The 27,744-nt window shown below is 31.9% G+C and overlaps 4 protein-coding genes and 1 non-coding gene across 7 annotated transcripts; 2 read left to right on the plus strand and 3 right to left on the minus strand.

The window, feature by feature from the left end:
- Nucleotides 1–877: 877 nt before the first annotated feature.
- LOC126916874 (mediator of RNA polymerase II transcription subunit 15) lies at nt 878–9,772 on the minus strand. Its single transcript, XM_050723123.1, has 12 exons — nt 9,584–9,772; nt 9,304–9,391; nt 9,121–9,172; nt 8,839–9,033; nt 2,730–2,989; nt 2,488–2,646; nt 2,304–2,422; nt 2,148–2,230; nt 1,899–2,060; nt 1,524–1,809; nt 1,344–1,446; nt 878–1,273 (listed from the first exon to the last, which is right to left on the minus strand). The coding sequence occupies exons 1-12, from the start codon at nt 9,643–9,645 to the stop codon at nt 944–946; spliced, it is 1,899 nt and encodes a 632-aa protein (XP_050579080.1). The 5' UTR covers nt 9,646–9,772; the 3' UTR covers nt 878–943.
- A 280-nt stretch (nt 9,773–10,052) lies between these two features.
- Nucleotides 10,053–12,121, plus strand: LOC126916878 (deubiquitinase OTUD6B). Its single transcript, XM_050723133.1, has 4 exons — nt 10,053–10,282; nt 10,488–10,902; nt 10,997–11,216; nt 11,288–12,121. The coding sequence occupies exons 1-4, from the start codon at nt 10,213–10,215 to the stop codon at nt 11,471–11,473; spliced, it is 891 nt and encodes a 296-aa protein (XP_050579090.1). The 5' UTR covers nt 10,053–10,212; the 3' UTR covers nt 11,474–12,121.
- Nucleotides 12,106–15,058, minus strand: LOC126916875 (lysine--tRNA ligase). 3 transcript variants are annotated; one of them, XM_050723125.1, is made up of 9 exons: nt 14,919–15,020; nt 14,521–14,605; nt 14,295–14,439; nt 13,697–14,146; nt 13,373–13,618; nt 12,867–13,289; nt 12,604–12,797; nt 12,359–12,521; nt 12,106–12,281 (listed from the first exon to the last, which is right to left on the minus strand). In XM_050723125.1, the coding sequence occupies exons 1-9, from the start codon at nt 14,938–14,940 to the stop codon at nt 12,174–12,176; spliced, it is 1,836 nt and encodes a 611-aa protein (XP_050579082.1). In that variant the 5' UTR covers nt 14,941–15,020; the 3' UTR covers nt 12,106–12,173. The 3 variants fall into 3 exon arrangements, with proteins under 3 accessions (XP_050579082.1, XP_050579083.1, XP_050579081.1); XM_050723126.1 differs by lacking the exon at nt 14,521–14,605 and having other exon boundaries at nt 14,919–15,058; XM_050723124.1 differs by lacking the exon at nt 14,919–15,020 and having other exon boundaries at nt 14,521–14,813.
- Nucleotides 15,059–15,160: 102 nt separating this feature from the next.
- Nucleotides 15,161–19,386, plus strand: LOC126916884 (dynein axonemal assembly factor 6). The gene is made up of 4 exons (XM_050723152.1): nt 15,161–15,426; nt 15,928–16,130; nt 17,231–17,358; nt 17,498–19,386. The coding sequence occupies exons 1-4, from the start codon at nt 15,312–15,314 to the stop codon at nt 17,625–17,627; spliced, it is 576 nt and encodes a 191-aa protein (XP_050579109.1). The 5' UTR covers nt 15,161–15,311; the 3' UTR covers nt 17,628–19,386.
- Nucleotides 19,387–26,844: 7,458 nt separating this feature from the next.
- Nucleotides 26,845–26,917, minus strand: Trnat-ugu (transfer RNA threonine (anticodon UGU)). The gene has a single exon. It is a non-coding gene; the product is annotated as a tRNA-Thr (tRNA).
- Between the last annotated feature and the right edge of the window lie 827 nt (nt 26,918–27,744).

Below are 27,744 nucleotides of genomic sequence, written 5' to 3' on the forward strand. Positions count from 1 at the left end.
CAATTTCCATGTTGATGGTTAAAAAAGGATGCTAGCCGCCCTTTAGATAACTGAAACTTAAGATTTATAACGGGTCCTCGGGCCACATATGCTGAGGGGATGCGTTGACATCTGGCAATCATCTTACCCAAAGGACAGAGTCTGCGTGTGGCGAGCCACGGGACAGAAACCGTTGAAATGATTACCGTCGCGCGCCGTCCCGACTATTTCTTTTAAGGAGAGCTATAGAATTGAATTACTCCATGCCTTTGTTAAACAAAACTTTCATCCCTTGACCGCGGCTACGTTCGGCGACTGGTTGTCGCCTCAAGCCCAAGCTCACTATCACAAGTTTCGAACAATTGCAATCGGACTGGATGACTACAATTGTTTAATTACAGCTATGGTAGAATCTAGATTACAATGTTACGAGATTTTCCCAAAATTCCAAAGGGAAGGCTCCGGTGTTCTTTCATCTCCAATATATGTATGTCTTTTTTTTTAATTTGAAATTAATCCCATGTTTGGTTTCTTACTATTGTGATTTTTAATTTATCTATATTATATTACTATGTTATTTGAAAGCTAATAAATATTTTTAAGGGCGATAGAATTGATATTAAATTTTTCGAATAAAAATATAATGGATTCGATAAAAATGTCGTATAAGAAATTACAAATTTACTACTAAAATATATGAATTATTATTTGTATAGAATATTAATTTTATTTTATAATTGACAAATTATGTAATAAATAAATTATATACAATTAGTAAGAACATTAGCATTGATATAAACCAAAGTGTACAAGAATAACGTATGAGTATATGTATGTACTTGGAAGGGAAAAATTAAATGAGGAGACACGAGACATGTCATAATAATAAAGTCATATGTAATCAACAATCAAGTCATAGTAATAGTTTTGTATTTATAAAATATTTCGTATACATAAAAACATATTACAAACCCATTAGTACAGTACTGGCAGTAACGGGAATTTGTGAAGGCGCGCTAGCTTGTCTTACGCTCATTTCCCATGTATCTAATAATTGAGACACAGAAAAACGTCGAGGTAGTTTCGTTATACGCGCATTTAAAGCTTTCTGGACCGCACAAAGAAATGTTGTGGCATATTCATGGGGTGCCATTACGCAACGTGGTGGCGTTAAAGGATAATCGGCGGGAACAGTTACTGATACAGGAGGAACACATGGAAGATGACGATCATCCAACCAGCATATTAATTGAATACATTTTGATCCAGTTTGTTGTGCAGGATCAAGACTGACCTATATATTATACACATATATGATTACTTACATATAAAAATGTAATGAGATTCTAAAATGAATGGATTACCTTAAACCGTTGATCTAATCGAGCTATTTCTCCTTGTAGTACGTCTGGTATTTCATTAGGAGACTCTTCTATCTTTTGTTTTTTTAATGGTTGTGGTAAATTTCTAGTTATAGAAGTAAAATTCTGTTAAATTATATCTTATAACACAATCATTCACAAATTAGTGTATTTATTTCTTACTTTATCTCTGGACCAAATAAAGCTTCTAGACACGGACCAAAAGTACGTTGTAGTGTATGATTTACAACTGGACTTTGGAGATGAGTGCTTACTGCTTCTAAAAGTGGACTGAAGAAATGATGTTCCTTTAAAGTCGTAACTGGAGGCCCAACACTAGCATCATTTCGTTTAAAATCTAATTTTTCAAGAACTACCTCACATTTTAGTAAAGTATCTAAAGGCATTCGTTTGCTAGGATTTGATAAAATTTCTAAAAGTTTCTTCATTTTGCTTAGTTTATCAACATCTGCAATTTAAAAGATTATACAATTGACTACATACATACATATAAAGCCATTGGTGGAAATGAGTGTTAGTGTAACTAAAGTTACATACTTCCTTCATTTCCCATTTTAGCAATCATTCTTCTTAAAGGTTCTACATATTTACTTAATTGTCTAACTTTATCTCTATATGCTTGATCTTCTTGCTGTGGACTTGGGGTAGCTCCTACCCCTCCAGGAGTATTTAAAGAACTGCTAGGAGATGGTGCCATGCCTAATTTAATATAATTTTATTGTCTTTATTTCTATTCATGCTAGATTAAAATTAATAATTTTTATATTAAAAGTAATTTTGACATACCAACAGATCGTTGTGGTCCTGCCATCATAGGATGTTGTGGACTAGGTGAAGGAACTAATGCTGGTGATGCAACCATTTGATTGCTGAAAAAATAATAAAATGCAATTTTAATTTTTAATATAATTTTAAAAAATTTTAGTTTCTATTGTATCTAACCTTGATGGTGCGCCTAAACCAGCAGGACTTGGAGCAGATGGTGATGGACTCTGACCCAGAAATTGATTTGGTGTAACATTTCGAGGGCCAGGGAAAGCAGCATTTATCATTTCTCCTTGCTAAAAACAACAGCATTCATGAGAATCTTGAAATAATGGCTTATATTATTTCATTGTTTGCATACCTTCCTTTGCATATGACTTAATTGTTGCTGCATTTGACCAGGACCCATTTGCCCTGGAGTAATCTGATTCATTTGCTGTGGCATATTTGTTTGAATTCCACTTATAGATCCACTAATTTGATTTCCTATTTGATTGGATAGTTGATTTTGCATTTGGGTCTGAAATATGCCACTTATTATTTATGTCCCCCCTTTGTTCAAAAAAAAGAAATGCATGCTTTCTTGCAATAATAAATACATACTTGCATGTTTTGTTGCATTTGACCTGTCGTAATTTGTGCCATTTGGTTGGGAACCATTTGAGTCATTTGCTGAGGTATATTTCCTTGACCCATTGAATTCATTTGCGTTAACATTGAGTTGGCTTGCATGGTTTGAATTGGACCCATATGATTCATTGGACCGCTGGTTTGAGTAGGCATCATACCCATTCCTGGTATTTTACTTTGCATACCTTGCATGGTCATAGGTTGTCCAGGGCGCTGATTTAAGCTTTGTAATACTAAAACAATTATTAATATTATAATAATTAATAGTATAAAATATAGTATAAAATAATTGTCAATTAAGGTCAAGCGTGATCTTTTTCTTTCTACTGCTTGTTAAATCTTAACAACCTTCGCGACTTGAATGTCTGCGAGTAGTGCGTCGAGAGATGTAAAAGTATTTAGAATGAATCGTTGCAAGCAAATTAAGGGTCTTCTGATCAAAGAGTTAGTAGCAAATGATCTTCTGTGAGGGTGAGATATATAGGAAAAACTAATGATAGGTGCTGCCCGTCCCCCATCAACAATCGCTCGTTGGTAGAAGTAACTTTCGAATCCGCTTATACCGTATTTTACCGTAATGAGCAACCTAAGGAATGTCTCAACTTGAAGGATGTATAGTAACAATTAAGGGCCTTGACAGTAAAGGAAAAGATGCGAAATCTTATGACAACAATTAATGGTTCTTTAGGATTATTGTGGGTCCGAGCAAATATGTTTAAACAGCTGGTGACCATCTTAGCCGAAGGATGGATTAGAATGTGTCACAAGACGTAACATCCTCCCCTGTTGAGAGGGTACCGATCAAAAATTCTATTTGGCTGCAGTTAGGCGTAAGTGCGTGCGTGTGTGTGTGTTAGCGAAGCTAACAGGTCTGAAACTAGTTGGATCTTCTATCGAATTCCTTCTCGAAAGCTGGCTGTCTAGACTCATCAGGATCAGGTTGGCTCGGTGGCATTAGCCGTTTAACGCTTCGATCCAAGACGCTCGTTGTAGTTTGAGCGGTGGCCATTCAGATGGTGGCCGCCGACGCCGAGATCCATCTCAAGGTCCACCTTGATGACTCAACCCAAGGGCCATTGCACTGAAGACACGTTGTCTCCCTCGTAATCCGCATCACAGTCGTACTCCGGATCGTAGTCGTCCTCTTCGTTGCCAATAAATTCCCAACTGGAGTCCATGGCCCATAAAGTGTCTTTGAACACCTTGGTCCTAATCTTTGGTGGTTGTACTAGCTTAGCACGTGGAATCTTCTTCTCTCTTTGGTGCCGAGTCACCAGATGGTCAGATGATCCACGGAAGACGAAATCAGAGACGTCTTATCTTCCGTTTCTTCCGATTTATCCCAGTCGACTGGATACAGTTAATTAGAATTTGTACCTGCTGTCGTTTGTAACCATCCTGAGAGAGCTTACAAGACATGTAGAAATGTTTTGAGCGAAAAGTTGTTAGCAAGTAATGTTTTGATCGAAGAATTATTAGCAAGTGCTGTTTTAAGCAAAGAGTTGTTAGCAAGTGAAGTTCAGTGATGGTGATGTCTAGCCCTTTGCGGGCGAGTGTCGGCAAATAGCCGCCCAAGTCTTTTTCCCGTTGCGGACACGTGTCAGCACATAGCCGCCCGAATCTGTTCACAGTTGCGGACGCTTATTATGAAGTGGCTATCATACGTCTATTTTTCTGAGTGATAATCTTATACGTATTTACACATAGATATAGTAGACTAAACAGTATTACGTTTTTGATGAAATAAAACTAGAGATCGTTAGCGATGAAGTTTTATCTTCTGTTTAACGTAAACTCGTCATGTAGGATGATGGTCGAGTCAGAACGAATTTCAGTTTATCAATGGCATTACCAGACGAATCAGCAGGCTTTTCATATATTTTCTGTATTTTTTATAATATCTTATACATGATTTCTAAAAGATCAAAAAAGGATATGTTCGATAGAAGACCAGACCAATATACGGCTAAATATTGTTTTATGCGGAAGTCCCGAAAATGGTGGTGAAAATTATTTTCTTGGGGCTTAGAAATATCAACCATAAATTCTTACCTATTATATAGTGCAAACCAGGAGAAACAGAATAAAAACGAAATAACGCATTTGCAATACGTACGTCGCTTAATGGTTCAATTAGTAGGAGATTTTCGTGATACTGACCTCAAAAATACTCCATAAACTTTTGGACAGCAGAAAGGCTGAACGGCCTTTCATACATTATTCGGCGAGATGATACAGCAAATTATTAACAAATTTAAAATCTACATTTAATATATCTTCCTTATTTTTAATTTGTGTTTTACAATTCCTCCCGCTGGACATTTAGTAAATATTTATGTACACATATATTATTTAATATGTTTCATTTAATGTATAAGAAACGTATAACAGTGCAGTATTTTAAATTTTTTAAAAGTAGTTAAGAGAGTACAGAGTATATGCGAAGAGATATGTATGTCAGTACAGGAAATTTTAGAAAGCTTCATTATAATCAAGGCAATACTAAAGTCTAAAAACAATCTTAAAATTAAAGAAATTATTAATAAATTTATTATAATTTAAAAATTTAGATCTTAGATTATATCTTCTTTTTGTTAATAAGAAAAAAGGAACATAACCTAATTACTGACGTCCCAAAAATTTTTTGAGTTTTGAATTAAATGAAAAAATACTGACAAAAATGTCAAAATTAACTAACATGTATTATTCCCAATATGATAGTTCCATAGAAAGTGAAATTGCTTATGATTCTGACAACTCAGATGTGCGTAAATTGTTAAGAACATCACCATCTCATGCTAAATTTTATGAATATATTGATCGTAGAAATGATGAAGAAGTTTTACATGAAAACTGGAAGTATAAATTACGTGAACAAACAACCCTTGCAAAAGAGATCAAAGAACAATGTGGTATGGCAGTTAACCTAACAGATAACCGAGTATGTTATTTTTATAAACCTGTTGTGCAGCATATACCAGGCATGAAATTTAAAATAACATTTGATTATGTTAAACTATTGCGTAAATGGTATATTAGTTTGGGCCGCAGTCGTTTGCCTCATGAGATTACACTTAATGACAAAGTGAAAGATGGTACTTATGATCCTATTTCCAGAAGAATTCTCAAAATGATATATGAAATAAAAGATTTGTTGGATATTTTTATACAAAAATTGGAATATATATGTACAATGGTTGACAATATGAAAGAAGTTTACAAAGACATAGAGTTTCAAGTAAATGAATCTTTAACCAAAACCAAAATAATACTGAAAGAAAAAAGCTGGCCTAAAGGTATACAGAAGACAAGTGCAAAAGATATTATTATTCTAGACATACTACTAGATAATAATTTTAAAGCTGATAATCTTTCATACGAGTATGAACACAATAAGGATACATCAGCACAACAAAAAAGAATGTGCATATTTAAATTAGAAGAAAAGATAAAAATATTTTTTGATCTTCCTTTAGTAGAAGCATTTAATGTATTTATGGAGTAACATTTTTTCTAGTGATGAAGTATTACCATCCTAATTATACGTTACATTTCATTTGAAATAAATCCTATAACTACATGAAACATATTTCTTCATATTATGTTTATATTTAAATATACAATTGTTACTTTCTATTTGAATTTAATAAGATCCTAAATATTTTATTAAGTATGATTTTTTGTGTGGTTCTGTATTATATTTTTCAAATTTACTTTTAGTTACATATATCTTTAATAAAACCATTATCTGTTAATACATTAACTTCAGATTATTTTTTAAATTAAAATGTACTAACTGTCGGGCCATTTTGGCACTTTGATATGTTAAGATTTACAATAAAACAGTTAGTTAACACTAAACGTACCAGCGGCGGTCAAATTGACCGATCTCGAATTTCTACACAAATTTAACCATATTTAAATTTTATCATATCGCTTCATAATTTCTGACTTTTCCTAAAACATGCATACAATATATTTTTCGGTATTTACCTTTAGTTTGCTCTTTTATTTTCTGAGAAAAATTTATACTCTGTCTTGCCTACTGTGAGCGGTCATTTTGACAGACCGACAAAATATTTTAGTTATTCTTAAAATAAATGCAATCAGTACAAAGAATAGGCTATCCCAAGATTAGATGACAAACAAAATCAGTGATAACAAATAATAACAGCTGTTATACCCGGAATCTTGTCATAAAACATAATCTATCCCTTGATCAAGATGACCACCAGCTGTCAAGACATATCAACTCAGACCCATAATAATCCTAAGGGACCGCCATAAAATTTAGCACTTTTACAGTGCATTGTTACAAACATTTTAAAAGTCGAGAAGTTTCTTGGGGTTATTGCTCATTGCGATAAAACACGGGAAAAGTTTTCCCAACTCCACTCTCGAGTAACCACTGATGGAGAATGGTCAATACTCATCAATATTTTCATATAAATATCGCTGTTACAGACCATATTCTTACTTACAATTGTCCTTTCGACTAGAATACATCTCAGTTTGTTAGTCAATTAGTCGACATCTAAACTTGTTATCTCTAAAACTCAGACAGAAAGTATCTCAGAGCGTTTTGTGTAAAGTTGTTATGAAAGGAAAAGTAGAGCATATCAAATTTGACAATAATTTTGCATTCCATACATGGTATTATTCTGTGATAAATATTTACCCTAGAAATGTTAACTTTAAAAAAAAAAATTATAAAAAAAAATAACAGACGAGGAAGAAGAGTGTATCTTGTTCAGTGTGCGATGAACAAAAAACTTCAGCAATTGAAAACAGCAAATCAGAGTTGAATATTATAAATAAGCGTTCACGTCTAGGACAAAAAGGAAAGAAATTATCGTTGACAACAAAGCGTGAGACTGATGTAGAGAATCAATGTATCAAAACTGGGCCCGATGGGACACTTTGGAGAGAAATAGATGTAAGTCCCAAACCTAGCAGTTCATAATATTTTTAGGGATATGCTAAACGGCATATAATGAGAAGACAAATAAAGATGGCATTTTATCTTATCATTGATCATCATATAAGGGATCATATAATAAAATGTATGGAGGAAGAAGCGTTTAAAGTATTAGGGACTAAGAAAGAGTTATATGCAATAAAACTAAATGCATTTATTGCTCTGCTTTATGCCTGCGGTGCATATCAGGCAAAAAATTTAGATATCTCATATTTGTGGAATAAAATTTGGCGACCTGCAGTCTTTTCAAAAACAGTGAGCTAGAATGACTTTGCTGAAATTATGAGGTTTATACAATTTGATAAGAAGAGTGAAAGAAGCCAATGTTTACGAACCAATAAATTTGCAATGGTATCTACAATATAGGACCAATTTATAGAGAATTCACAAAATTGTTATAAACTTGGTACATATATTACTTTTGTATAAAAAACCACAGGAAAAAAAACCATGCAATAAAACTATTAACAAGTTCAGATTCATTACTACAAAAAAGCTTGTCAAGTAAAAAATTGTGAAAGCTACAAAATTACGAAAATTTGTTTAAGATGTGGGTAATATGTATGTGGCAAATGTACATTTGATAATAAAATAATTTGTAAAAAATTCAGCGAAATATAATTGAAATCAAACGAAAGTAAATTTGGACAAAATTTTATGAAAGTTCATCATTTTATATACATTTATTTATAAATTAACCATTATCTAAGTTAAATCATAAAAACTATTACTTCTTTAATCATTGGTCATTTTGACCGCACACGGTAGGAATAGGTATACACGAAATGTCGGTAGTTTTAGTGTTAATAAAGAGCTAAATGAGATATCTTGTTACTCGTAAACTAGGATATTTAAGTATAAAACAATATATCTTATTTCCCAATATCATTCTGTTAAAATAGATATGGAAACTAAATATGTATTGTGAATTAAATAAATATGTAATATGAATTAAAAATGTGAAAAACATATATTTATAAATATTTTAAAAGGTAATATTATTTTATCTATATAATTACTTTACCTTGTATTTTTAAAGAATCTATTACTTGTTAAAAAATGTATTATCAATATCTATATTTAATGAGCAAAATATATACTTACAATTGGTAGCAGTATTTGTTGGTGGTTGTGGGATTATTCCTTGAGGATTAGATCCTGGTCCACTCATATTCATCATTTGATTGTTTCCAGTTCCTTGACGTGCCAATGTTTGTAATGCCCCGATTGGATCAGGCATACCCTGATTTCCAGAACCACCTGTACCTGGTGCATTACCTCCTGTACCCTTTTTAGAATCTGGAAGAAGTATAATATATTATAAAGTGTTAATTATTTATCTATAATTTATATAAATTAAAATAAACATATATATAAATATATTACTTAATTCTCTGACATGTAGAATTAATCTGGCCACAAAACCTAGATATTCTTCCTGAAAATAAATGAACGTGTTATTAATTGAAATAATTAACAATTTACCACTTGGAATATTTAATATATTATTTATTTTTTACACAGATAATCTAATGGTAATAAACAGAAAAGAAAAGAATAATAACACACCTTAGTTTTTGCTTTTTGGAAAACATGATTTTCCATTTCAATACTGTTTTTGGCAGTAGGCATTCCAGACATTTGCACAGCTTCATCTCTATGATAAAAATATTTAATAAATATAAAAATACACATTTCTTCAATTTATTCAAATGTATAAATTTATTTTTTACATTTCTTTTTCATACAAATATTATAGAACTTTTTACTCTTTAATAATTTATATTATTTAAATGATGTTAATAGGAGCATTTTACCGTTTATAACCTTTTGACATAAATTGACTTACATTTTTGCAATTACACTTTGTCGGAAACTTTGTGTTCTCCAAGAATTCTCATCAGTTGCCATTTTTAATGTTTAATAATGAAATCAACAATCGAAGTAATTACACAACCTTCTTCTATCACAGTAACTGTAGGACTAAACACCCATATAACTAACTGAAAGCCTACTCTTCGAGGTATAGTTTGAAACATAAAGATATTAGTAAATAGCCTCCTTAATCATGTTTCTATGAAAACGATGATTACTTTATTGCACTATATAAGTAACTATCTTTTATCCGCTGTTTTTAAATTATAAATCTTTAAATTATAAATTTAAAATATTCAAAACATTTATGAAATTATAGGTAAAAAATTAAAAATGTTTAGTAAATTTTAAAGTAATTCATATTTTTTATCTAATAACAGATTTTGAAATTTTTCTCAAAAATAGATAGATTCAATCATTCAATATTCAAAAATTTCTAGATATTCAGCTTAAGCCAAAAATATGAAATTTAAGGTTTACCTAATATCATGTCAAAAATGGAAATTGATTCATGAAAATGCTATGATGCATTATTCGTTTATCATGTCGGTACTTTACTCCTTAACCTTAAAATAAGTTTTTAAGTAACCTCTAAATTAAAAAATGGCAGAATTAGAATTAACGGAAGAAGAATTAACATTAAAACATAAAAAAGAACGGAAAGAATTACAAGGTAATAAAATTATATAATTGTAGTTTATAGAATATTTTTTCTTTATTAATGATAATAGGTTCTTTAACGTGAGATGATTTACAATATTGTGCTTACGTAAAAGATTTGTTAATAGAATTTTATTATGTTGTAAATATTTAATATTATATTTTTAATAACATTTTTCAAATGTATGATCTTTTAGTTACTATATATTAAATTTTAGCACAAATACAAACGCTAAAAAAGTCAATTTGTAAGGGTGATAAGAAGAAGAAGAAAGAAGTAACTGAAGAAATCAATCGCTTAGAAGAAGCTTTAGATAAAAGACAAGAAGAAGAGTTTACTACATGGAAAGTTACACATCTTAATATCAATAATGTGGAAAATGAAGATACAGAAAATATTAATGACAAAAGCACAAAAGACAACAAACAAAATGAACAACCAACACATAGAATTTCGAAAGCACAGAAGAGAAGAGACAAGAAAGCAAATGCAGAAAGAGAACGCAATCAGAGAATTATAGAACAAGAAGCATTAAATGTTTTTGGGAAAAGAAATGTAGAATTGCAAACTATTAAGAAAATACTCTGTGAACGTGGTTTGATGATTTATGAGATTCCAAGTGATGGCCATTGGTGAGTTACTTGTCTAGATTGTTTAAAATAATTTGGGGCGTAAAGTACAAATTTTTTTACTTTATTTACACTGCTACCAAATTAATTTTTGCAGTTTATATAATGCTGTTGCACATCAACTAAAAATTATAGGAGAAACTCCATTGAATTTTCATGAACTTAGAACAAAAACTGCTATATATTTGAGAGAAAATATGAATCAATTTTTACCATTTATTTCCAATCCAGATTCTGATGATGTTCTTTCACCAGAACAATATGAAAAATATTGTGCTGATGTGGCAGATACAAGTGCCTGGGGTGGAGCTATTGAGGCAAGTTTAAATAAACTATGGATATACATATATTGTTCTAAAATTTATAAAATCATTTTTGTTTAAAATAGTTACAGGTTCTTTCGCATGTGTTGAAATGTCCGATAGAAGTCATTCAGGCATCAGGAGCACCATATGTTATTGGTGATGATTATAGCAATGAAAAAAAAATGATATTAACTTATCACCGGCATATGTATGAACTAGGTGCTCATTATAATTCTGTTACAAAATATGTTATAGAAGAAGAAAGCTGATAGAAATGTATCTGACTAATATTTATGAAAGAGAAATTAAGCACGTTTCATAATACTTTTTACTATGATAAAATACATGAACTATTGAAAGCTGCCACAATATAACTGTCCAGGAAACATATCAATTTTAAATTAATAGTTCGACGTTTCTCTGGCAATTTTAACTAATATATACCTAAAAGGCTGTAACTTCTGTTAAATAGTAAATTTAGTCGAAGGTAACAAAATAACAAATTAATAGGTTTTCTTTTGTGGATTTTTGTAAAATAATTATTGCACCATTATTATGTGAGGGAGAAAATTTTATTTATTTCTTACTTAAATATTTGACAATATAAAGAAGCTGCCAGCAAATTGCAAGTACACATTTACTGTTCAGTGCTTGCTTCTTCCCAAGTTTTAATGTAAATATCTATTTAAATATGATTTACATTTTTTGTAACAAAAATTTAATTTGTGATGAAAATTAAGCAAATATTAAAGCGATATTATTGCAGTGGAAATATTAAGATTGTGTATGCGTGAATAATATATGCTAATACTTTCGTCATGTGTTCTTATAGTTTTGTACTATTATGATGGTGAGTAACACATATAAAATGTGAAATAAAAATAACGAAATATTAAAATCATTAGTTTTTGGAAGTATATCTTGTTTATTATTTAGTTTGCGATAAAAGGTCACGGGAAAATTAAACTTTCAGTTTTGCACATGATTTACATTATCATTTGATGTTTTATCATCTTCAGATATTCCTTGGTTTTTATTTGGATCATCCGGTTTCATTTGTGGGAACAGCAGTACTTCCTAATGATACATCATCATCATTATATTTTTTTTATCATATTCTGTTGTTTATATATTTTTATCATTTAAAAACTTACTTTGATATTATTTGCATCTGTAAGTAACATTGTAAAACGATCAATACCCATTCCCCAACCAGCAGTTGGTGGTAAACCATATTCCAATGCAGTACAGAAGTTTTCATCAATAAGTTGAGCTTCCTCATCTCCAGCTGCTTTATCTTTTGCTTGTTGCTCGAATCTATATATTCGTAATATTGAATAAATTTTTTAAATCAAATTGTAATTGGAATTTATGAAAAGTTTCTGTTTAGTTAAATTACCTTTCTCTTTGTTCTATAGGATCGTTCAATTCTGTGTATGCATTACAGACTTCTTTTTTCATAATGAATAATTCAAATCGTTCTGTTAATCCTGGTTCGGAACGGTGCCATTTTGCTAATGGAGACATAATTTGTGGGTGATCCAAAATAAATGTAGGATTGATACAAGTTTCTTCTATAAATTCCCCAACAAGCTGTTAAAAACTTGTCGATAAATATATGTAACTATAAAAGTTCCTCCTTAAATTTAAAATTCATATTACCTTATCCAGTAATCTAGCTGTTGTCCTTGGTGGAGGACATTCAATTTCATGTTTGGTACACAGATCACTAAGTATTTGATTTGTTTCTGGGGTATTTAATTTATCCGGTAGAGGTAACTTAAATTTTAAAATTTCTTCTAAAGTTTTTATCATTGAAACCCGTTTAAATGGTGGAGTAAAATCAATTTCAATTGCTTCACCCTCTGGTCCATCTGGATGGTATGTTATCTTATAACTGCCATGAATAGCTTTTACCATTCCTGATACCATATCTTCCGTAATAGACATCAAGTCATTATAATCTGCATAAGCCATATAAAATTCACAAGTAGTGAATTCTGGATTATGTGTCAAATCTATCCCTTCGTTTCTAAACTGTCTTCCAATTTCGTATACTCTATCCAGTCCACCTACTACCAACATCTACAATTATGCACACACAACAATGTATTAATATATAATTTACAAACAATACGTAGTTGTGAGTATAACGAAATACCTCTTACTTTATGATATAATTCTGGAGCAATGCGCATGTATAAGTCCATATTTAATTCATTATGATGTGTAACAAAAGGTTTAGCTGTTGCACCACCAGCAATCATATTCATCATTGGTGTCTCAACTTCTAAAAATCCAAGTTCATCGAGAAATTTGCGGATATATGCAACTATTTTTGCTCGTACATGAAACGTTTTTCTTACTTTATCATTTAATATAAGATCTAAATAACGCTGACGAAATCTTGTCTCCTAAGTTATTAAAAATAATACAAGGGTTATTAGCTTAATCAAGGTATATATCAAGAGAGGAGTTTCATCATTTTGTACCTTATCTTTTAATCCAAAATAGAGATTTGGCATCATATGCAGGCAAGGACTTAAAAGAGTAACACTATGTGGTATAATGGAAAATTCACCCTTTTTAGTTTTTCCAGGATTTCCAACTACACCAATAATATCACCTCTTCTTATTTTAGAAGTATCAGTGGCAAATTTTTCTCCATCTTTATACTGTCTTGCATTTGCCATTACTTGAATTTTAACACCTTCTCCTCTAAGGTCATAAAAAATCAGTTTAGCACCTGATTCTCTAATTGCATGTACACGACCAGCAATGCTATATACTTCATTGTCTAATATTTCCCCAGGTTTTAAATTATTACTGAATTTTTCAATGAAATTTTCCAATGAAATTGATACATGAAACTTATGTGGGTATGGATTATCATTCGTATCTTTGAGGTTCTTGATTGCTTGAGTCCTAAGTTTAATGTATTCCTAAAAGTCATTATATATCTAATGTAAATACAATCATAACATAGCTTTCTATACATTTAAATATATATTTAATTAAAAAGATCTTTAACATTATCATGATATATATACTGTATACTGTATATGTATATATATAAATATATACACTCACATTTGGAGCAATATCTTCTTCTTGAACTTGTTTTTTCTCTTGAGTTTTGGTTTGGTCTTCCACTATCGCTTGAGTAACTGTTTTTGCTTCTTTTTCTGCTTTTTCTTTCAGTTTTTGCTCTGCTTTCAAACGCCTTTTTATTTCACTGTAAGCAAATTTGTAACACAACGAACATTGGTTATATTATGCATATAAAGAAACATGATTTTGATTAAGACATACGCACTTTATGTAAAAATGGCGTATAGATATCTGATGCAATTTTGTTGATTTTGCTTGATAAAATACCGGCGATACCACATCAACAAAAGCTTTGGTTATGTTGCACAACATAGTTAATTAAAATTGTCGTTGCTATAATACTTAACGTATATACATATACATACACAATAAATATATTTGTTCGTAAATATTTAAAAAATATTGCTATTTAGTGCTTGAAAAAGACACATCAATGTAATCAGTTATTCATATAACAACGTGGGTAGGTAAAATATGGCACCGATCGCTGTTCTATGTAGGTTATGTCAAAATTATTAATATACATAATAAAAAAATTCTTCATAAATATAAGATAGGAAATTTGGAAATCTAATTTTCTGTTAATATTATTATTTTACTCACTTTTTTGATAACACTGGTACATTCATATTGTCAGCCATGTTGGTACACTTCCGTAGAAAAGATTTTCACTTTGTGGTTGGTGATCCTGAAAGGTGCCCATTTGCCGAAGTAATCGTTTTATTTTTCATTTCACGTATGGTTTTAATTTTAAATATATTTTCTTTTTATTTAAAATTATTTATGTTGAAGACTATATTTCATTGTTCTAAGTATATATTTCAAATAAATAAAAATGTGTACAGAAATTATAATTCTTTTCTACCTTACTGTCATTTTACTAGCACGATATTTGAAGTATGTTACTTTGACAACGACGTTTGTTGATTGGCACGTTCAGTATTAGTCGTTTGTGTCTAATGTCAATCTGAAGGATATTTTCACTCGATTAGAAAAATGGATAGTTGTTTTGGTTATCACGAATTGAAAGCATTGCAGGAATTAATTAATCCTCTTAAAAATGATTCAGATTCCGAGGATGATTTACCACAGGCTGGCGCTCGGAAATTTGGTAAGATTTAACAAGTTTACAGGATATAATTGTTTCTTCTCTGCACTCGTTTAATAGTTGACATTTACAATACAAAGATTTCTTTTTTCCCATAATAATCATTTAAAATGGTTTAAAGTTGAAGCTATTATTATTATTATGATAATTAGTGTATTTTTGTTTGAAAATTTCATTTTACTTAAACAAAATGGTGTGAGTGTTTGCAAAGTAGAATTTATAAAATTATTCAAAATAAATTGCACTGTATTATATCCATATTAAAACATATGAAATTATATGTATTATGAATAATATAAACATATGAATAATATGTATTACTGGCAACAATATTGATTATTTTGGATATTGTAAATATTCGTGTATATTATCTGCATTTAGTGTATTTTTATACATTTACATCTCCTATAAGTGAATAAATATTCGCAATTTAATAAGAAAATTTTACCGCAGAAAGTAGTTTTTGCGACAGTATACGCGATGTGTAAAATAGATATTTTTAAGGACCTGGCGATATCGGTACTCGAAATGAAAAGTTTCAAGACCGCTCGGGCCCACACGCACCGCTGAAAGCGGAAGCTGATGATATTTGGCATCCGTCTGAAGCAGTTGCTTCGCAGAGTACGGAAGCCTACGACCCAAGAAAGGTGCCGGAATATGAGATGAAATTTAAGCAGGCGGTGACGGCGGAAGACGTTTTTTTGGGCGTTAGTATTGCATCAACATGTGTACAGCAAATAGATCGCTTTTAAACTCGGCTACTTTGCACACATTTTCAATAGAAGTTTCCTAATTAATTCCTTGTTACAGGTTGCGAATTGGTAGTGATAAATGCAAATAGTCACTGTGATAGAATTTTATTCCATTCTTCCATGCATAAAGTTTATTATGATATATTATATTATACTTTGTTATATTTCATTGTTCTATGTCTAATTCTTTGAGTATTAACTCGTCATTACATTAAAATGTATATTATATTTTTACTTACAAGAATTGAAATCGATTTAATTAAAATTAATTCTCTTCTTTTAATGTTAATTTTGTTTCTCGTGTAATATTCCGTGCACCGTGTTTATTATAGCATGAAACAGCTCGTGTTTTATATGTTATTTTGTACCCTAGACATTTTCAGTTTTTTCCTCTTATCTTTCGTATTACACGTAATTCCCTCGAGATTATTAATAACGAGTGCTTTTCATTGAATTAAATGACTCATAATACAACCTTGCTTCCAGTGAATCGTGGTTTTCCTGGTACCAATCATTTTCCTATATTATTTGCAATTAAGTAGTGATCACTTTCTGAAATAAAACAGCAATATAAAACTATTATAATCCATGTCATTGTATTACGCCAAATTAAGTTACTGAAAATTCTCAACGAGAATTGATTGTAAATATTCTAATAAATAAATAAAAAATTATTTTGTTGTTTATCTTGCAAGAAATATGTCACATTAAAGTATTTATTTTGAACAATTATGTACTAAAACCATAAAAATACGTTCTTTATAACATAGTATCATTTTCATTTTTATTTATGTGTGTTACGTCACAATTAATTATTTAAAATAGTTAAATTTTCATGATTGTATTTCTTTCGTATTTTTAAAAACTGTTTTCATTCTGTATATTAAAAAAGCTTTCAATTCCAAGGAAACCGTAGCAAATTTTGGCTACTTAATCACGTAAAGTGGATTTAAGTGTTAATTACGTAAAAGTTGAACCTAAACTAAACTTAGTACATATATGGTATACACTTCTATTATAGTAAAGAACTAAGTCACATTTTCTTGTTAAATCAGATGGGCTTCAAAACGCCAGGGACCGCATCCTGCGAGTGGTTGTCCGTGTTGGTGAAGATGCCGCAGGAAGTGCGCGAGAAAATCGAGCTGTCCGTGGAAACCGAGGCGATCGACGTGCGGAGCCCAAGGTGAGAGAGGAACCCAACGATTTATCAGGCAATCCCTTACGAACTTTCATTGCTTTGACTCCAGTTGGGCCGGAATTTCTTTGACAATTTTACGAGTCCGTAAATCTGCCAGAGTGTAAAACCAGTCACAATTTTCCAGATATCGACTGCATCTCGAGACGCCACATCCGGTTGATCCTAATGCCTCATCGGCCAAATGGCATAGTGATATTTCTAGCTTAGAGGTTACCCTCAGACTTGTACGCGAGCTGGACGGCGTAAATTTTTAATCAACTTTACGGTAGGCTTTCAATCTCGACTCTTATAAAAACTTGCGGGACTTCTGTCTACATTACTGATCCTTGATATTCGAACTTGGTTATTTTTTAAAGTTTTTTAACCGATGAATGTCTCCAATTATTGAAAAGTAATATTTGTAAAATTTAATATTAATATTACTTTATATGTAACAATACCTATTTAATTTTATTTTACTTATTTGATTTAACTATACTTAATTTAACTATAACTAAATTCTCTAATATCTTGTAAGTGGTAACAGTAATATTTTCTTAATTTCTGTAGTTGGTTTCTTTCTTTCTTTTGCGTTATTTCTGTGATTCCAAATTTACGAATGGTAGTACATATTTAGTTTCATTTTTAATTTTCTTTCTCTCTAGTAATGAAATTGCCATGCCTTTACAGAAACGATTCTTTTACAGAATCCAGATCTCTATTTTTATTTTAATTGTTTGATGGATCGAAAAAGAGATTCGTTAGCAATATAAGAATTATAATATGTGAGATGCAATATATGGATCGTATTGTATATGAGATGTTTGCTTGAATGTACAGGATAAAAGCATTGTTTGTTTATAATATTTCTCTTTGTATCGGATTAAAGATCGACGTATTGTATTCTCTTGTATTGTATTCTTGCCGTTAAGGCAAATGAAATTCATATTGAGAGTTGCGTTTTAGAATATGAAATAAATATCTGCTGAGTGCATTATACAACTTCAGATACTTTAGATTAACAAATTTAATTATAAATGTTGATTTATTAATTTATGATAAAATAACTTTTTATAAGAACTAGGTTTTGATAAAAATACTTTGATTCAAGGTATAAGTAAAATAAAATGAATTGTGTATTCTACAATAATGTAATAAGTAATGATTTCTTTCATAAAACGGAAAATTCAAGCATACTATTTCATATGTCTTAAAATCAATATTAATAATATCATTTTGACACATAATTCAGTAGAACCTTATTTATGAAAATAAAGGTATACCAGGTATGTAAATATGAAACCGGAAGTTTTGTATAGAAAATACACGTTTATTGTATGAAAATGATTAAAAATATTTTATTCGAAGTATTGCCCATCGCTAGCTATACATTTTTCCCACCTGTCTGGCAATTGGTGGATGCCATGCCAAAAAAACTGTCGCTTTTTTTAGGCAAACCAGTCATCGAGCCATTTTCGTACATTTTCGTAAGAAGTGAAGTGCCGGTCGTCCCATCGATGCAAATAAATAGTAATCGGATGGAGCCAAGTCTGATGAGTAAGCCGCGTGCGAAAATATTTCCCAACTGAACGCTTCAATCGTTTCCTTGATCGGTTTTGCTGTATGTGATGGTGCATTATTATGAAGCAAAATTACTTTGTGTTGCCTTTTTTGATATTCTGGTCGTTTTTCACGCAAAGTTTGATTCAAATCGATCATTTGTCGTCGGTAGCGCTCAGTATTAACGATTTCGCCAGGTTTTAACAGCTCATAATAGATCACCTTCTACGTTCTACGTTCTTCGATCCTCACGTCAAAATTGCCACTTCTGAATTTTTTAAACCACTCAAAGCACTGTGATTTACCAAGATCATGGTCACCGTAAGCTTCGACAAGCATTCGATGCGATTCTGCAGCAGTTTTCTTCAAATGGTAACAGAAAATCAATGCTGTCCGCAAATCGTAGTTTCCAGGCACAAAATTCGACATGTTCAACGCTATTACAAACTATGCTGTTGTATGAAACTTGTATTGTTCTGAGTCGAAAATGTTTGTGAGATGTCAGTAAAGACTTTTGGCATCAATGACGCAGTTTAGTGATAACTACATTATCAGCTAGGGCCATCTATAGGCAAATTCCGGTTTCATATTTACAGATCTGATAAATATAGCATTATTTACCTTCTTAACACGAGTTTGTATATTTAAAAATATGGTATGAATAAAGGATAACATAAGAGTTTAGATCACAGAATCATATTTTGTTTGGTTACTTTGGTATTTTCAATCAAGCTATAATAAAAATATTTCAATTTTACTTTGTTGGCTTTATTAAATTTTTTTGGTCGACAGAACTATTTATTTTAATTAAAATTTTTCTCGAAAAATGATTTTCCCTTGAAATAATATAAAATCACGTTTTTATAGAGTTTCATGCAAACAATATTATATTGATATTAAACTAATATACATAAGATAGTATATTAGCAATATTGTAATATCGGATGAAGCATATTATTTTACCACACTAATAATTTAAATTCATTGAATGGCTATCGATACGATATTCACGAGAGAGATCAAATATTCAAAAGAAATGAAACAAACGAAATAACCAATCAAACAATGAGAATTTTTATAACAAATGTTCCACGTCTACTTGCTGAAAGTGTTCATCTAGTTTTAAACGATCGATTATTCGCGAAATTTTCAATGCACCCCGTCACATGTCTCAGACAAGACTCTCTTAAATGATCATTTCCATAATCTCAGAAACCACTCGTGTCTCTTGATGTGAATACAGAAATTATTCAGGCCTTATTATATACAGATGATCGTTTCGTGCTATGAAATCTAAAGTGACTTGCCTCTTTTCGAAGATGCATCTATTACGTGCCAGAAAGTGGATGAAAAATCACGATAATGAATGCAAAAGCATTGAAAGAATCGAAAGTGTATTCATGCTTTCGGTGTATACTTGATTCTTGAGTTGAGCCGTTCATGTTTGATGAAGAATGGCTAGACTAGGTCCTTAGCTCTGTCGAGTTATTTATTTTCGTAGATGATCACTTTTCGATCATCTACGTATTAATTAATATCCATTTTAATTTCACAGACTACTTAATGGTTTATGGTTTCGTGGTTTAATTAGTACTTTTACTCTTATTTTATTCTGTATTAACTCTGTAGCATTCTTTTAGTTTTTTTTTTTTTTTTTTTTTTTTGGTTCTTTAAATAGAGGATGAAAATTGGAATACCTATATTTATTAATATTATATATCTTTACCTTCTTATTTAAACATGTACATTTAAAAGAGTGAAACATTAGAAATTCTAGATTTAGAACTTTCCTCGAGAATCTGCTGCACGATTATACGCAGAATTTCTAAAACCATCTTGCCAAAGAACTTACGAGTGGACGTTGATTATTTTTCTTGCCTGCTTGTTATGCATTTTGTCGTTTCGGGTCGTTTAGCCGCTATAGCTAAGGCTCATTTCACGTAAAACAAGTTTCTCGCGGAAAAGTCTGCATATTTTTATTTTTCTTATTTTCAGTCGTTAGTCGCACATCATTTTCATTAAAAATTATTTTATTAGAAATTAGTACCTTGATAAGAAATATAAATTAGATAATGAATAAGATAATAATTAGAAGTTATTTTTACCAGAAATTAATATTTTGTAGAGTCACAACATGCCCTATTCCATGGCAACCTTGAAAGAATCGCGGATATCTTTGTAAATTCGCTAGCGCAAATGCCTTTATCAATTTCAGGGAAGTTAAGATTTCACCGGATCCTGTATCTATCCATGGATTTATTTCCAACTGTTCGAAAAAGTACGAATGTAAAAGTTTCGCCGCTGTTAAACGCGATCGCAGATCTGTCTGCGAACTTTCGAAAAAACTTCTTTTCACGGCATCCATCTCTCGTTTTTCGTTATTAGTTAAAGCAACCAATTAAGGAAATTGCGTTTCGGTCGGATTGTATGTACACAAGATATCTCAGGATTTCTTAATTAATTACGCATATATGTAGTATCTTAAATTGTCTAGAGCAAGAACAAGGAAGGATGTTTTATTTGAAGTTAAGTTTAGTTTTAGTTTAACAAGCAATACCTAATACAAAAACTGATTACAATATCTTCGTACGTCTTAGTCCCACACTCGACTCCTAACTCCTGTCTTCACAGGTCAAAAATGCTGACCGTCAACCCTCACATCCTTCTCCCGCTCCTTTACGCATTTAGCTTTGACGTCATTCAGGCACACTCTTACTTACTCTCTCTCTCTCTCTCTCTCTCTCTCTCTCTTTCTCTCTTCCCCAGCACTCTTACGCTTCTTAGTTTATACCTTAAATATATAATAGATCAAGCGTATACCCACCTCTTTTTTTTTTTGATACTACATGTGTATCCACCTCCAATTGAGCGTGTTATTTCGATTATAAGTAAGAGATAAGATAGATCTATTACTTAATTTTAGAAACAATTTTTACAGGTCTATTTATTGTTCCCCGATTTGAGACATATCGTCCCGTTATTTATACTAAGTGTTAACTAAACATGATTCTTCTGCGACATAATCGTAGATAATGTACACAACAATTGTGTAATGTAACGGAAACTTTTAGTTCAGAGAGAAAATATTTGTTCGAATACTTTGTATCAGTTCGGTAGATGAATCTGACATTAGATAAAGAACAAGGGATTAAATTCTATGGAGAGAATATAATTATTATTCACGCGACGGTATGTTCATCCCGTAGAGCCAATTTGTCGAGAAGTTCGAACGCTTTAGAAACTTCGAGACGGTGTTCCTTTGGCGTGTTGACCCGTATGACCTGACTGTGACATATTGCGTAATGCAGTGCAGCAACACATTGCGATGCATGAAGAGAGATGCACAACGCCGCGCGGCGGGTGAAACGCTGACGCCCCCGATAAAGGGAGGATGCGATTCTTCCCCGTGAATCGATTACTGGGACCGCAGTCGATAATACGAATTCCCGCTATTACTGTCACCTACGTGTTCCGTTCTTCTCCTTTATATTAGACTTCTGTATGCATTGAATACGTTTCTGTTTCTGATATGAGAATGATATCCTTTCAAAATGATAATTTTTGGAATTTATAGTAGCAGCTTACGGGAAGTTGCGTGGAAGTTGTATTCTATCAAAAATGAGCAAGTACTATTCAACGATAACGTATTACATAGCGTGTAACAAAATTATATGGTTCATCGATGGTTTACGCGATAGCGCGAATTTTCTCTTGAAATCCATAAAATAGTACACGCATTCGGAAAATATAAAATTCTTATGGAAGAAGGTGTATTTAGTATTATTAGTTGATAAATTAATTATTGTGCAAAATGATCGTATTAATAATTAATTATTGACTATGATATTTTGTTGGCAAATGAAATTTCACTTATTCATCAAATAACCGTCTCTACCATTACCATGTAGTCACCTACAGGCACTCTTCGCTCGTACTCCTTGAAGAGCATGTTTACGCCGTAATTCTCTGATTATATTCTTGCAACTACGAACAAATTTGGCTGGATTCGAATCGTCCGCCTCGCCTGTTACATACCTTGTAGACTTTTCAATTTCGTTCATGCCGAGTGTTCCACACTCGGTTTAGGTATAGCGTCGGAAACGGGACGAGGCACATATAGCCGTAGACATTTTCCGAGGTTGCATTTCAGCGGCCATTATGGTTTTCCCATTTCCTGAATGTGATATCCAGGTGAAAGGTAGTCGGGAATGGATACAAGGACACGTGTGGTCCACGACCAGCCGCAAGGGTGAGAGCAGAGGGATACGGACGGATAGCGGTCATAGCTGGCAGAGATACGAAAATAATTGGGCAGAAAGCTAGTGGTTTCTCAGGCGAGACTCTCTCGGATACGTGGGATGATATTCGTTGGTTGTGTCGTATAATTTACACGGTCAGATGAAAATAGTGGAAAGAGATGAAGGGAGCGTGAATTCTTCCTTATTTGTTCAGTAATATACCGAGAGTTAACGACAATCAGTGACGATCTGATTGGAATTGAACTCGTTAGAGGCCGGGTTGCTGGAAGGTTTATGCGAATTTGCATAAAGTCTCGCCTTTTCGTGAGAGAATTTCCTTCTTTTATTACGGTTTTGTTCCTCATAGGTCTTTTTACGTCCTCGAATTCTTTGTGAGCGAAAGAAGCTTATTTTACGGATCGAGGGAAACCGGATTCCATGTATTTAGATAGTTTTACGATGGTTTAATTGAAATATGATGGTTTTAAAGATTCGAATTGAGACGTAGTTTTAAAGATGGAAAATTGTTTCATTACGTCTTGAATGTGGTTTTCTTTTGAAGAAAGGACTATGCCACGCTATTGAACGTGCTCAAATCGAAGTTTCCCTTTGTACCTTCATTCCCATTTGTAAACGTTGGAATGCCCCGTTTATAGTTTGCTCGATAACGTATTCGATTACACGATATCGCATACTGTCGATCTTTATCGACAATATTTGGTTGACTATCACGCGCGATGTGTACCAATGATGTGTAACGATGCGCGGCATTCAGGTAATTATAAGACCTGTTACGGAGCTGCAAATTGTTCATAGATCTTGATATAACAGGCAAAGTCGCGACAGCGAACTTAACAGGTTGTTGCCAGAGACAGGGTAATTTGTCTTTGGTAAATTAATAACATCGCGGTACCTTCCGTAAGAAGTTTTCAACGCGGCCTGCCATCCACTTTCATTAAAATTCGATGATTTATCTTTTTGCGCGCCACTCGCGTGCAAATTATAATTAACTGCATGCAAGAATTTGCAATAGAGAGATGAAAAATGAGAGAGGAAAGCGGAGTTGCATTGGGCAATATCGAATTTGATCAATTACTCAAGTAAATTTTTGTCGTTGAATATTTGGAAATAAATTAAAATATAAATTGATGTGGGAAATGAAATTTTATTATGAAGTTCTGGAGAATTTAGGAAGGAAAATATTCTTTCAATCAGTTGACTCACATATTCACCCCGATTAAGCGTATCGTAATTGTTGTTTTAACGCCGAACTTGTCGCGAACGTTGAATTAGATCGGTGAAAGATAAATCATCGGTAGGCATGATCAATTTACCAAGAGATTCGGAACATTTCGATAAATTGTCGGACAGTCTCGCATGGGATATTGTGAAATTGCTTTGACACATTTCCTATCGTTTGCCTAAAGGCTGCTATACAACGGAAATCGATAATTTAACCAATAGATAATACACACGGTCAGATGGAACGTGTCTGCTTGTGTGTCGTTCGTAAGCTCTATTCGTTGCTTTTGGTCAGTAATTCATGGGTGTTAATTCTCATCCTATTTCGTGTTACTTACACTGATATTACGTTCCTCTGTCTCACAAATGTATTTCTTTCTTGTTGCTTCATTTGCAAGTCCTGTATTTGCAATATTTTGATAACTTTCACTTCTTGTACTTTTTAATGTTTGCTAAGGGAAAGCTGAGACGGGAGATGATAAATTTTCTTATAAAATTACAAAGTGATACATTTCAATGATCTATTCAAAAATTAACCAATACCGTATTAATAATTTATGATTTAAAAATGCATTCTTATACCGACAATTAACTTCTTTTCCTTTCCAATTCTATCAATAATATTTTGGTCATTCATTTCTCGAACAGACAAACGTATTCTTCTTTATGTAGTTTGTAGACTCGAAATTGAGAAAATGGGAAAAAGTTAACTTCTACAACGAGGAACTTCTTTATTCCTGCAGATGTAAAAAAACAAAGTTGACTCGAAAATCATCCTCAGATGCATAAATCCGTTTGCCCGGAGAACAGAGAGTAAATTTTAACGAGGCAGGAGGTCTTTTGTTTTCCATTCGGCCGGCTTCAGTTTTCCATAAATTAATATTTACCAGAAACGGGAAGTAAAGCGAGCTACTTTTCAACTCGCTGGTCCCTCGAACCTATTTAGATCAAAGCAGTTGCTAAAGCAAACAGGCCAGCCTCCCTCTCACTCTCTCTCTCTCTCTCTCTCTCTCTCTCTCTCTCTCTCTCTCTCTCTCTCTCTCTCTCTCCTGTGTGCTGTGTCTTCGGCTGGCGGGGACGAAATTCTCATTACTCTTGCTTGATAGTTTAAACAAGCATCGTTTGTTATCGACGAAACGAAACGCGTGGATATCGTGTTTTCTATTATTCTATTTCTAAGCGTTCTTCTTCGAAGGACTCTTTTTCTCCAACTAGACTCGGGACGAAGACGTACGAGTAGAGGTTCAAGAGTTCACCGAGTCAATGCACTTCTATAAATCTAAATGAACGACGACAGGAAAGTAGAACGCTTAAATGCAACGAAACTGACGCGTGACGTCGTCGAGTTTCAATTTCGCGTTGTCGCGAATTGTTTCAACAAGGACGTGATATCATCGAATCATGAAAATACTATTTGTACAATGACACGACGTTGTTGGTTTAATAAAAACTATCTTTTAATAAAAATCGCAAATTATGAATGTGAAAAAGAAATAGGAGAGACGTTAATTGCGGTCAAACAAAGTAAGTCATTTGTGGTCGTTGAAAAATTATAATAATGTAACGAACGAAGTGGCAGTTTTACGATTTCATTTCAATTATGTAATGTTTCTTCCTAATTCAGTTACATAATGTAATTTTATTTCTGTTCGTCGGTTTTCGTCCCATCGTTGTCCTAGAAAAGTTTTAGATAAAAGAATTTATTTTATATAATAAGAAAAGCTGATAAAGAAACAAAAATCATACCAAATTCAAAAATATTAAATTACATATTAATATTATTTTACAATCTCAATAAAAACTATATTTATTACGCTTCAAACGATTATTAGATCCTTTTACTCATTCTTGAATTATGAAGAAACTATTCATAAGGTGTAATGGTCTCCAGTTGAACGAAGACACAATTTTTACCACACGTCCAATAAGTTCGTATAAGAACGTAATAGACAGCGACGGGAAATATTTTGTCCACATGTGGATTGCACACGTTTTATCGTCGTGATCGATAGCGAAGCACCAGTGGTTTAGGATGAAGAGTTCCTACGAGGACAGTGAGAAATTCATTGAACCGTTACAAATATTTGCACGTGCGATTGTTCTTATTCAGAAAAACATTAATATTATATATAAACTCCTGACTTGAATTTCTATAAATTTCGTTTAATTTCGAGTTTGTATATATTAATGCGCGAATTTATATTACTCGTTCTATTTAATGTTTCGATGGCAATAAACTATATCGTAAAATATATGACCATGTATTTATTCGATTTTTATAAATATGGTATAGACAATAGAAATATTTTTTTTTGCTTGTTTGGTTGTTATTATTGCAGAAAAATATTTTTAATATATAGAATTATAAATTCATAGTCTTTGTTTATGTTGCAAATATGTTTTACTTATTTAATAATGTTTTAAATTGATATTAAAGAAAAAAAAAATAAATTGCCCCCAGAGAGATTTGAACTCTCGACCCCTGGTTTACAAGACCAGTGCTCTAACCCCTGAGCTATGGAGGCTCACACTCCTCCAACTTTTAGCATCATAGAAGAATGTTGCATTTCATGAAATATTTACAGTTAGCAGTTAAATAATTATGAATATTCTTATTTTACTTCCACGTATGGTTGAAACATAATACTGCGCAGAACTGGAAAAAAATCTTTTAAAAAGAATGTAAGTCTAATTTACAAATGATTAATATTGTCGCGTAATAGCTATTGAAATTAATTACGTAATGAGAACGTAACGAATAATCCAGTCTTATTCATAACACTTTGTCTGATATGTTTATCTATTTTCTATTTATAATTCCCTATTCGATTAGGTTGCAGTTCTTATTTCATTAATCTTTTACATCTTCATATGTATTTATATATTTTAAGGTCACTTATCCTATTATATAAATCAATTTATTATACATTATATGAAATCAAAAAATATTCAAAAATATTATGAAATAAAAAATGATCAATCTTCGCGTATAGTCTTGATAGATAGACATAGTTAGTAGTTTTTAATTTCATATACATTTCATTCAAACTTATTCATAAGATAAGAATATCAGCATGAATTTCTGCCATCATGTGATTCTTATCTACCTACATACATTACGCTAACCTTATGTACATGGTTCCGTATCTGATCAAACTGTTATTTTTATTTGTATGAAGTAGTCATCGAGACAATAGTATTTCATAATTAATTTCCTCGTTAATATTATAAAATAAGAGATTGTCGATTAAATCAGGGATAATTAGTATTCATGTGTATTCCTGATTGACAAACACACAATTTCTAACAATTAAAATTGTAAGTAGACTGATGGCGAATGCATCGAGCAAAT

Source organism: Bombus affinis, chromosome 5 (genome assembly GCF_024516045.1).
Source record: "Bombus affinis isolate iyBomAffi1 chromosome 5, iyBomAffi1.2, whole genome shotgun sequence".
Lineage (NCBI taxonomy): Eukaryota > Metazoa > Arthropoda > Insecta > Hymenoptera > Apidae > Bombus > Bombus affinis.